This window comes from Bufo gargarizans, unplaced genomic scaffold (assembly GCF_014858855.1).
Source record: "Bufo gargarizans isolate SCDJY-AF-19 unplaced genomic scaffold, ASM1485885v1 original_scaffold_1577_pilon, whole genome shotgun sequence".
Lineage (NCBI taxonomy): Eukaryota > Metazoa > Chordata > Amphibia > Anura > Bufonidae > Bufo > Bufo gargarizans.
In genome coordinates, this window is record NW_025334419.1 from 228,083 (window position 1) to 240,636 (window position 12,554).

Below are 12,554 nucleotides of genomic sequence, written 5' to 3' on the forward strand. Positions count from 1 at the left end.
CAGGATGTAATATAACGGAGGTGAGGCCAGGATTTAATATAACGGGGGAGATCAGGATGTAATATAATGGGGGAGGCCAGGATGTAATATAATGAGGGTGTCAGAGGCCAGGATGTAATATAACGGGGGGGGGGGGGGATCAGGGTGTAATTAGTATTGATTGAGCACCAAAGTGCTCGGCCGAAGACACATTAGGATGCTCAGGTGTTCTACTGAGCACCCGAGTATAATGGAGGTTAATGGGAGAACCTGAGTATTAAACCAGGCACCCCTGCTCTGAAGAAGAGAGGGTGTCTGGTTTACAGAAAAAGGTTATAAATTAATGGAAACACCACCAAAATGGTTTGGAAACAGCATGGGGAGGACATCTTGGACTCCCATTACCTATGACATACAACCACACAAAGGCTATATGCCAAAAGCTAGGTATGTGCAAGCCAACAACCTATCCATGAGACAGATACAGACAGCATACCTTACAATGGCAGACTTCTGCACTATGAGACATTCAAAACCAGCTCTCATCTGACAGAGCCAGTAAGCCTCAAAGTTGCTTCAAACCTGTTGGATTGCTTGGGTGGACCTGCACACCTAGATCATTATCATTAGGGTGACAAGAAGTTTTCTGATTGTCCTAACATAGTATTCAATACCCTTTCTATACCGTTTTGTCATGTAAACTCATTTGCATAAACATGGGCATATGGGAAAGACATGCAAATGGGCAGAATCTGCTTTGTTTTTCAGCTGAAAAACCATTTGCATGGAAATTTTGCAATAAAAATTTGCGATTACAATATTTGCGATCTACACTACTCATGAACAGCGCCATCTATTGGATTCATAGTCTTGTCATAAGACTATGAAACCAATAACATATAAAGCATCATCAATCCTTACATAAAGACGCACTACCATGAGGCTACACGACAATAAATCCACATGAACTCTGAAATGAGACACTGTACACCTCCAGGAATACCTATAATAAAAAGAAAACTTTAAACCACATCACCTGTAGAGAAGGGGGAAGCGAAATGTTTAGGGAAAGGATTATTGCACTGTTTATATGTAATGACATTTCTTTATAGTGGCTCACCCCTCCTGTCTCTATGGTAATGGTGCTCCGCTAAAAAGTGCGTCACCTGGTCACTTCCTTATAATACATTCTTGTATAATTGGTTAGCAGGCACTCACCATCTGTATTTCATACGTATATTGAGTTTATTTATAGAAGATAATCTTAAACTCCATAGAATATAATCTATCATATAAGATAATTAAAAACATACATCGAATAAAACATTAAACATGGAACATTTAAAATAAAAATGTAAGAGATAAACTATAATAAGTATAAAGAATAGCGATAAAGGTACATGCAGTGACACTGCGCTTGTAAGTGTCGTGATTCTGGTTATTCCAGTCCTGATATTGTATACATTAGTCACACATATGTTTTTTAGTATGATTATTCAGAACAAAAAATAGCATAAATATCCGTCTAGGTATATTGTAATACCTGGACAGTGTCACTGCATGTACTTTTATCGCTACTCTTTATACTTATTATAGTTTATCTCTTACATTTTTATGTCAAATGTTCCTGTTTGATGTTTTAGTCGATGTTGTACGTTTTTAATTATCTTTTATGATAGATTATATTCTATGGATTTTAAGATTATCTTCTATAAATAAACTCACAAAGAAAAGGGGGTCAGTCAGCACATCCCAATGCGCAGGTGCACGCTGCCATGGCTAAAAACATAGAGAAAAAAAGACAATGCAGCAGCCTGCAAAGTACAACAATGCCATAGTCACAAAAATGATAGTGCTAATGCTACGCTTATTTATAAAGTGAGATGCTTGGCCAATGCATTTTGCACTCCTGATTAGCCTGTCTGCCCCATAGGCTGAGTATAAATAGTCTCAGTATAAAGCTGTGGCCGCTCTTACTACGTTCATTGGAAGCCGTCCGGCACCAGGAGCGGCATGGAGTGGGCTCGGCGTGCATGTTGGTACCTGCATCACTTGTAAGTAATGGAGGCCATTATGGCACCAAAAATGGTAAAAGGCAGAATGGACCCAGCATGCCTGTGGATCCAACACTTCCTGACCTTTATGGCGCATAACAGGTAGTATTTAGTGTTAGGACCCGTCTTACAGAGATCGCCTTGACGTACGGCAGACGGGCTCAGATGGATTTGTACAAAATGCATTTGCCAAGCATCTCACTTTATAAATAAGCGTAGTATTAGCACTCTAATATTTTTTGTGACTATGGCATTGTACTTTATCTGGTGTGCAGGGCGCTGCTGCATTGTCCTTTTTTCTCTATCTATAAATAAACTAAATTTACGTACGAAATACAGATGGTGAGAGCCTGCTAACCAATTATACTGTTTATACTGTATGTGTTTTATCTTGTTTTTCCTGCACATACCTGTAAAAAAGGAATATGGCCTGTAATTTGATCCAATATGTACCTTTGAATGTAAATGTGCAAATTCTATCAAAACCTAATAAAATGTATTTAAAAAAAAGACTATGAAACCAATTGATGGAGCTGTTCATGAGTAGTGTTGATCGCGAATATTCTAATTGCAAATTTTTATCACAAACTTTCCATGCAAATGGTGTTTGAGCTTGAAAACAAGCAGATTCAGCTAATTTGCATATGCCCACAATTATGCAAATGAGTTTACATGACAAAACTGTATAGAAAGATTATTAAAGTTAGGACAATCATAAAACTTTTTGTCACCCTAATGATAATGATCTAGGTGCGCAGGTCCACCCAAGACATCTAACAGATATGAAGCAACTTTTGAGGCTTACTGGTTCTCAGTCAGATGAGAGCTGGTTTGGAATGTCTCATAGTGCACAAGGCTGCCATTGTAAGGTATGCTGACTGTTATCTGTCTCATGGATAGATTGATGGCTTGCACATACCTGGCTTTTGGCATAAAGCCTTTGTGTGGTTGTCTATTGTATGTCATAGGTAATGGGAGTCCAAGATGGATCCAGACATCCTTCCCATGCTGTTTTTAAACCATTTTGGTGGTGTTTCCAGCAAATTCTAATCTTTTTCTGTGAACCAGACACCCTCTCTTCTTCAGAGCAGGGGGTGCCTGGTTTAATGCTCGGGTCTCCCATTGATTTTCATTGTGCTTAATTGTGCTCGAACACACACACAGTATTCGGCCGAACACTGCAATGTGCTGAGCATGCTCGCTCAACACTAGATGTAATATAACGGGAAGGGGGGGGGGGGGGTTAGGACACGTTACCGCTTTGTTGCACCGATCCTGGTGGATTTTCGGAGACGCTGTCGCTCAGAGTCTGATCAGAGCTGAAGGGAAGAGAAGCCGAGTGACCGCGGCGGACGAGCTCCGGGACGTCAAACCTGAGAGCAACCAGAAGCAGCAGAGCTGATACCGACACTACTCCAGCAATGGTAGTGGATGATGTGGCTGACCCCCCCATGGCAGGTGCCTCCTGTGTTAACCCTTTACTTACCAGGTGCAGGAGGAGCTGGAGCGGCTGGGGCCCGGAAGCTGCATGGATTTCCACAGGAGCTGTATCCACACGTCCCGCAGCTCATCTGACTCCGCACTCTGCACGTAACACACACACAAGTTGTCAGACACCCTGAATGCCTGGTCTGGGGCACCCCCTCCACTATTCTGAGAAGGCGCCGTCTCTCTGGGGGCATGTCACTGCTGGGGTCTGGTATATGATTGGTTGCTGTAGGCCACACCTCCTCCTCCTGTTTACCCTCCCCCGAGGATCTCACCAGTAATTTCTTCTTTCCATTCTTCATGACTATTTCAAAGGTGAAGTCTCCATCTGGAGTGTCCACGCGCCTCACTGACTGCGCCTGTTGGAACACGGAAGTTACTGCCAGAGGCCACATGGGAAATGGCGACAATAGCCTGCGGCAGGAGGCTCTTTACTGAGGACAATGGTAGGATTCACTAAGGCTCTTGCCAATAGGTTAACCCCTTTACTTCCACAGGGGAACCATACCAATCAGGTGTCTGTGATAAAACGCTTATTGATCACCGCTTGAGCGCAGAGGGCGCTGAACTTTACGTTTGGCCCCTAAACAGATTGGCGTAGTTCTCTCTCCACATCCCTGCCTATTACTAGGGGCACCAGACAGGGAACGCCCCATTTCATCCTAATAAATGTCATAGCTATGGAACATCTGGCACTGATATACCAGGTAGTAACACGACCTCTACAATCCGCCCTTTATGCTGACGACATTCTGCTCTGCTTGTCTGATGCGCTTGTCTCCCCCCCACTCCCCCCTTATTCCATTACGGCAGCGCTCTGCCTGACTGCACGAGGCTGCAGCTATTCAGAATCTTGGGGTTCACATCCCCCTAGTCTCCCCTTTATATTAGATTATTTGACGCGACTTTCCTGGTTCAGTCACATTACAGTAATTACTGTGCCAAATGCAGTACACATCAGTCTCATTATTAAGGGGGACACTGATATCTTGCTATAGCATCATGCAGCTCCACCACGCCGACACGATAAGACATGTCCTTGGGGACTTCACCCTGGATTCTGCCCCCGAGACACCCATTGTTCTGGGACAGGACTCTCTCACTGAGCGGTAGGTAGAGCTCCTAAGAGGACGGACGACTCTTCCTTCTCGGGGGCTTCACGCCCAGGGAGAGACTTTCCAGAATACCCAAGACATCCAGGACTGATTTGGGGCCTTTGCACTTCTTCTCCCACACATTGGCTTTGTAATCTACTCCTGATGCCCCGGCTCCCGAGAATTGGCATCCAGCCTGAGATGGGATGGCAAAAGATTTTTGCTCGGGGTCACTACCTACCTGTGGTTGTCAGACGCAGGAGAAAGACTGTAAGATCTTATCCCAGTGGTGCCGCTGTCCTGACACCCAGCGGACTTGGAGAAATGGAGAGGTCAGCCTCAGGACACACATATGGTGTGGATGCTCTATGGCCATCTTGGCTGGTGTTCTTTACGATCTATTATCAAGTCTCCTCAAGTCTCCGCAGATTGACTTGGGGGGAAGACTGTAGGCTAGGCTAGGGTTAATGTGGTTGGGAACGATATTGGAGGGGCTGGTTTAAAACTAAAGTAGTGTGGAGTTAGCAAGGTTGGCGGGCTGTATATAAGGTGTAGAGGGAGGGGTTTTGGGCAGTTGCCAGTCAAGAGCGTGTGAGTTTTGCGATGGCGTCGCTAGATTAGTTGTTGGCAGCGGTTAGGGCTGCAGTGGAGATGCATGGGACGGAGTTTCTCCAGCAGACCATTCAGTCTGGTTTAAATTGCCCCTCTTCTCCTATGGCTGCTCGCTCTAGCAGGGGCAGGAGGTCCATGCCTCCTGAACGTCTGAGCCCCGAGTCGACCCCCCGGGTCCGCCGACGTATTAGGAGCCCCATCAGGGACCCTCCGCTGCGGTCTGAGGTGTCCGTTCCTAGTCAGACACTCAGGCGCAGCGGGAGGAATCCAGCACGGCGTGGCAGGCCAGCGGGAGAGGGCCGGGCTCACCCCAGGCCCGTCTCCTTTGCTACAGGGAGGAGGGAGGGGGGAGTTTTTGCATGCGGCAGAATCCCTGCACAGGGAGCGAGCCAGGTGTAGATTACCTGCGGCACGTGGAAGCGGTGCGGCTGGGCTCTCCCTCAGCTTGGGCCTTCCTGCAGGGGGAGGAGGAAGCGTCTTCTGCGCCGCGGCCCGTATCTTCAGGCCGGTGGCCCCAGCGCACAGGGTCCAGGGAATGCGGGGACCTCAGGGATGGAGTGAGAGTGTCGCAGCCCCTAGTGGTGGGTTGGCGCCAGGGCGCCCTGTCGGCTACAGGAGTGGATACTGTGGCCCCGCCCCCTGACCTCACGGCACGAGGAGGCGGCTCACAGCGCCACAGCTGTGGAGTCGGAACTGGTAGGGGCAGGGTTTACAAGGAGACCGCGGCCCTTATAATGAGGGCCCCACTACAGTGGAGAGTACGGGTCCCCTCCCCCTCTGTCAGCAGCATGAAGGGGAGGTCTCACGGCTGGAAGAAGGAGAAGTGGATCCGGGAGAGTGTGCAGCGGCAGGCGGATAGGACGACTCGTTGGTGGAGGACGCCGTGCCATCCATGTTGGGCACGCCGGTGGTGACACCCGGGAGAGGACCTGCGGCTGCCGGGGAACCCCTCCGGGGACGGCCAGTTGAGAGGACGTCATGTCAGGTTCCTGTTGGGGGGGCAGGGGGGTCTGTGCAGCATAGTGGGGGGGGTTCTGAGGTTTTGGCGCGGGAGGTGTTGTCTGGTATGCTGTCATTGCTGTCGCGTTTGGGTTCCGGAGGGCCTGCTTCACCGGCGTCAGTTTGGACTCCTGCGCAAGCGTTGGGGGTGCAGGAACAGGGGATGGTACGGGGTGTCGTTGGGGCTGGTGAGAGTGTCGATGCTGCTGGTGAGAGTGTCGATGCTGCTGGCACACAGGCTGCAGGGTCGGGGGTGGTGTCTGGAGACAGAGGTACCGTGGGGGATGGCATTCGGCTGGCGAACGCGGCTAAAGGGGAAATATACATGTGTTTTAAGGGACCGCTTGGGGCTCACTTGAAACAGGAGATAAGGGAAAAGATATAGAAGGATGAATATGTAGAAATTTTCTCGTTGCTCCCATTGGAGAAGTTTAATTTAGATAGGGGTAAACCGGACGAGGGTAAAAAGGATGAGGAAGAAAGGAGGCGGTATAGATTGATTCCACGTACGTTTCAAAATTGGCTTCAAGCCTTTGCGATTTTGGCCAGCGTAGTTGGGGAAAAAAAATCGCCCGAACACTGCTCGCCCCTTTTCTGTTATATGGATGCTATCGGGGAGGCTCATCGGACTTATGGAGGATTGGGGTGGCTTAGGTATGATGAGCAGTTCCGGCAGCGGAAGGCGGTTAGGCCTAGCATATGGTGGGATCACAAGGATATCGGTCTTTGGATGCGGTTGATGGCGGCGCCGAAGGGTGGTTCTCAGCCCTTTTGCGGATCAGCCGGGGGTTTCTCGGCCTCTGATTTTCAAGGGGGGAGTAGAAGGGGTTGTTGGCAATATAACGAACGTTACTGCAGGTTCTTGTCCGATTGCCGGTACAAGCATGAGTGCTCCGGTTGCAGCGGGGCTCATAGTTTGTCACTGTGTTTCAGGTGGGGAAAAGGTAACGGACCCAAGGCTACGCAGAAGAGGGGTGACTCCGGTGAGGGTGGAAGAGATGGAGCCATATTTAAGGAGGTATCCAAATAGGGAGGTGTTGCAGAATTTGGCTTCGTCGCTTCGTTATCCGGATGTTGTGAGTGATAAGATTGAGAAGGAGGTGGCGGCTGGCAGGGTCATAGGCCCCTTTACGGAGTGTCCTCTGCCGGATTTGTGGGTTTCGTCATTGGGTTTAGTACCAAAGAAGGAGCCCAATAAGTTCAGGCTTATTTATCATTTGTCTTATCTGGCGGGGGGGAATCGGTGAACGATGGGATAGCTGATGAGTTGTGCTCCGTTTCGTACACGTCTTTTGATGCAGCGGTACGGTGGGTACAGCGTTTCGGGCAAGGCGCCCTGCTTGCAAAAACGGATATTGAGGCTGCTTTTCGGTTGTTGCCCATCCACCCGGATAGTTTACATTTACTTGGTTTTCAATGGGAGGGTTGTTTCTACGTTGATTGTTGTTTGCCGATGGGCTGCGCGATTTCGTGTTCATTGTTTTAATCGTTTAGTTCTTTTTTAGAATGGGTTGTAAAACAGGAGGCGGGATGGAATTCGGTTTTGCATTATCTGGATGATTTTTTGTTTTTGGGTCCGGCCGAATCCAGGGTGTGTGCCGTTCTGTTACATACGATGGAAAGAGTGGCGGCAAGGTTTGGGATCCCTTTCGGAGGAAAAAACGGAGGGGCCGTCTATGGTCATTACGTTTTTGGGGATTGAGATTGACAGTGTGGCCATGGAAAACAAGGTGTCTGATTTGTTAAATGAGGTGGTCTTCCTACGGGGGGCTAAGAAGGTCCAGCTTCGGTGGGTTTAATCGGTCTTGGGGAAATTAAATTTCGCTTGTCGCATTTTGCCTATGGGATGGGTTTTTTGTCAGTGTTTGGCGCTGGTTACAGCAGGGGTTACTGCCCCGTTTCATTACTTGCGGATACCAGCTGCAGTAAAAGCTGATTTAGCGGTGTGGGAGACTTTTCTTTTAGAGTACAATGGGCGATCTATGTGGATGGGGGCAGCGATTAGTAGTGCGGATTTGGATTTGTTCTCGGATGCATCGGTTTGTGTGGATATGGCGTTTATTGTCGGGGGCAATGGAGTGCGGAGGCATGGCCGGTGGAGTGGAAACAGGCTGGTTTTCTTAGCAACTTGGTATTGTTGGAACTTTTCCCTATTGTTCTGGCTACTGGGTTGTGGGGGAACTGGCTTAGGAATCGGCGGGGGCGTTTCTACTGTGACAATATGGGCGTTGTACAAGCGATTAATAGTCAGACAGCCAACTCCCCGACTGTATTGAACTTACTCAGGCATCTAGCGTTGAGGAATTTGAGGTTGAATGCATGTTTTGTTTTGGTGCATGTCCCGGGAGTAAATAACTCACTTGCTGATTCCCTTTCTCATTTTCAGTGGGATCGCTTCCGCAGCTTGGCGCCAGGGTGCCGAAGTCCAGGGGTTGCCCTATCCCCAGTGGAGCGTGGCCTGGGGGTTTCAGCAGACCTGATTAGGCAGTCGCTTAGTAGCGGTACGTGGTCAGCCTACTCCTCGGTGTGGTTTTTGTGGGATGAGTTGATAGAGCAGGTGGGTGGTTGCAGTTCTGTGGATGATTTTCGGACGTTACTGTTTTTTTGGGTAGGTACGTTTTATGCAGCGGGTTTGTCTTTCTCTGTCGCGTCAAAGTGGGTAGTGGCGGTGACCTTTTGGTTGCACCTTCGGGGATTGGCCGATGTTTCAAAGTGTTTTATGGTTTGGCAGGCGTTAAAGGGGTATCGTCGTGGTGTGAGTCGGAGGGACACACGACGTCCAGTCTCTTTTGCGGTGTTGCAGATGTTGTGGGAGGAGGCGGGGACGGTATGTCTATCCGATTTTGAGGTGCGTTTGTTTAGGGCTGCTTTCTCGCTAGCCTTTTTTGGAGCCTTTTGAATTTCAGAATTGGTAGCCGCAAGTCGCACGGGAGGTGGGGGTTTGTTGCGGGAGGATATAAGGTTTTGGGACGGCGGTTTGCAGTGTGTAGTACGCAAGTCTAAAACTGATCAGGAGGGGAAAGGGGTGATTTTGTGGCTTCGGCCGTTGGGGGGGGGGGGGCCGTGCTTTGTCCCGTGCGCTGTGTGGAGGAATTTTTGGGTGTGCGTTCTGGAGGTACGGGTGCATTGTTGTTCCACCAGGACGGTTCGCGGTTGTCTCGTTTTCAATTTGTGTCTGTTTTTTAGGAAATGCTTGTTGGCTGCGGGTTTGCCTGCTAACGACTATGCATCCCATTCACACCTGATAGGGGCGGCAATTGAGGCGGCCAAATGGGGTCTTGGGGAGTAGGTTATAAAGCGTATTGGGCGCAGGGAGTCGGATTGTTTTTCGATCGTAGATCTCAGGATGTGATTCGGGATATTAAGTTAGATGTGCTGCGGTTATTGTCGGAATTTCCTGATCTGTTGGTTATTTGGTCGGAGGTGGTTGCGAGACATTGTTGGCGGTTGGCCAGGTCGGTGGACCATATTAATAAAGCCAGGGCTAAGTTGAATAAAGAGGTGGGGCGTTTTGTTCGCAGGCAAGGGGGTTTAGTAGTATGTCAACGGGAATTGGAGGCAGCGTCACCTCAATTCTTGAGAGCAGATGGTGGGCACCTCAACAACGTGGGCATTGACATGTGGGCATTGGGTATTCAGGAGAGTTTGGAGACGGTGTCACCGGTGGTCGTTGGTGGCTACTTGATATGGGATCCTGGGGAGCAATACAATGGTTAAGAGATGCATGACATGTTGGAGCCTGTATCTCATATGGTTTGTTAATACCGAGGATGGGGCTACAGGGGGAGATACTTGTATACTTCACAGACTTGGTGCCCTTGGGTCCGAGAGTGCGGCCAAGGGTAAGTTTGAAGTATAAGGTGAGACTGTTAAGGAGGATACAGCTTGTTTGGGTTGCCCACCAGGATCCTTGGTCACGGTGCAGTAGGTGATAACATTGACAGATGTGTTAAAGTGTCTGTTATTATTACTATTCATGTTATATTGAGTAAGATGTTGCTTATAATGTGTGGAATAATAAAATCTGGCCGTCATGGTCATTTTTCACCAAAGCAAGTTGGATGTCGGTGTGATTATTTAAGGGGAGGGGGTTAGGTAGTAGTAGCCGGAGAAAATTCTCACATCCTATTAAGTCAGAATAGCAACTGAGCGAGGCGCAGACATAGCGTAGTGCGGATTGACTTGGGGGGAAGACTGTAGGCTAGGCTAGGGTTAATGTGGTTGGGAACGATATTGGAGGGGCTGGTTTAAAACTAAAGTAGGGTGGAGTTAGCAAGGTTGGCGGGCTGTATATAAGGTGTAGAGGGAGGGGTTTTGGGCAGTTGCCAGTCGAGATTGCGTGAGTTTCCCACCCTCCCACCCTGGTAGTGGTTAGGTACTTGATGGCAGCTTATAAAAGGCTGCTTGATATGGGATCCTTGGGAGCAATACAATGGTTAAGAGATGCATGACATGTTGGAGCCTGCATCTCATGTGGTTTGTTAATGCCGAGGATGGAGCTCTTGTTTGGGCTAAAAGGCCTACAGGGGGAGATACTTGTATACTTCATAGATTTGGTGCCCTTGGGTCGGTGAGTGCGGCCAAGGGTAAGTTTGAAGTATAAGGTGAGACGGTTAAGGAGGATACAGCTTGTTTGGGTTGCCCTCCAGGATCCTTGGTCACGGTGCAGTAGGTGATAACATTGACAGATGTGTTAAAGTGTCTGTTATTATTACTATTCATGTTATATTGAGTAAGATGTTGCTTATAATGTGTGGAATAATAAAATCTGGCCGTCATGGTCATTTTTCACCAAAGCAAGTTGGATGTCGGTGTGATTATTTAAGGGGAGGGGGTTAGGTAGTAGTAGCCGGAGAAAATTCTCACATCCTATTAAGTCAGAATAGCAACTGAGCGAGGCGCAGACATAGCGTAGTGCGGATTGACTTGGGGGGAAGACTGTAGGCTAGGCTAGGGTTAATGTGGTTGGGAACGATATTGGAGGGGCTGGTTTAAAACTAAAGTAGGGTGGAGTTAGCAAGGTTGGCGGGCTGTATATAAGGTGTAGAGGGAGGGGTTTTGGGCAGTTGCCAGTCGAGATTGCGTGAGTTTCCCACCCTCCCACCCTGGTAGTGGTTAGGTACTTGATGGCAGCTTATAAAAGGCTGCTTGATATGGGATCCTTGGGAGCAATACAATGGTTAAGAGATGCATGACATGTTGGAGCCTGCATCTCATGTGGTTTGTTAATGCCGAGGATGGAGCTCTTGTTTGGGCTAAAAGGCCTACAGGGGGAGATACTTGTATACTTCATAGATTTGGTGCCCTTGGGTCGGTGAGTGCGGCCAAGGGTAAGTTTGAAGTATAAGGTGAGACGGTTAAGGAGGATACAGCTTGTTTGGGTTGCCCTCCAGGATCCTTGGTCACGGTGCAGTAGGTGATAACGTTGACGGATGTGTTAAAGCGTCTGTTATTATTACTATTCATGTTATATGGTGTAAGATGTTGCCTATAATGTGTGGAATAATAAAATCTGGCCGTCATGGTCATTTTTCACCAAAGCAAGTTGGTGTCGGTGTAATTATTTAAGGGGAGGGGGTTAGGTAGTAGTAGCCGGAGGAAATTCTTCCATCCTATTAAGTCATGCATTTCTATGCAATTTTTATTCTGAGTCCCTTTTTTGCATCAATCTCATACAAATGGCGTCCCACTCGCAGGTGGGCCGGGTGTCTTAAGATACATGTCATAATTGGGGACTTCGTGTAAACCCAGGGGGGGATTTTTCTCACTACCCCCACCATTGACCTAATTCAGTCCCCGATTTGGGACATTTATACCGGTGGCACGGCTGACATGTCATAGGTGCATGTAGGTATGCCCTCCTGTCAGGCTCGCCCCTTATTTGGTCTCACATCTAGTGTCCCCGTCATTATTATTTTTTTTAATAATTTTTGCACCAATTTTTCTCATTATTTTACCAATTTACCATCTAGGGTCTGATTGCTGATGTCACCTGAAAGTGTCTATGGGTGGGGTGATCAGACCAAGCGAACATGGAGTTACAGCCGATGAGCTCTTGACTACTAGCTTTATACTTACCCCCATTATGTCCCCTCACATCGCATCCTCCTGTGAGTGGTCAGTGACCGCACCGGACCCACGGGGTGGAGGGGATGCTGGTCCGATTCGCTCCAGTTCACACCTGAGATTGTGGACTGGACGGTAGTGGGGGGTTGATTGGCAGGTGCCTGCCCCCATCTACCTAAGCTCGGACGGCCACCATCCCCTCTGGATGACACCTTCACAAATAGGGGGTGAGAAAGTACATAGAGGTGATGAACTCACCTAT

The 12,554-nt window shown here is 48.4% G+C and overlaps 1 protein-coding gene across 2 annotated transcripts in view; it reads right to left on the bottom strand.

Moving 5' to 3' along the window:
• LOC122923405 overlaps positions 1–12,554 on the bottom strand; it is a 48,967-nt gene that overhangs the window by 7,559 nt on the left and 28,854 nt on the right. For both annotated transcript variants that reach the window (XM_044274206.1, XM_044274205.1), the window contains exons 4-6: positions 3,797–3,880; positions 3,520–3,617; positions 3,291–3,406 (exon numbers count right to left, since the gene is read on the bottom strand). In XM_044274206.1, the coding sequence (XP_044130141.1) occupies positions 3,291–3,406; positions 3,520–3,617; positions 3,797–3,880 (298 nt within the window). The remainder of the gene's footprint in view (positions 1–3,290; positions 3,407–3,519; positions 3,618–3,796; positions 3,881–12,554) is intronic.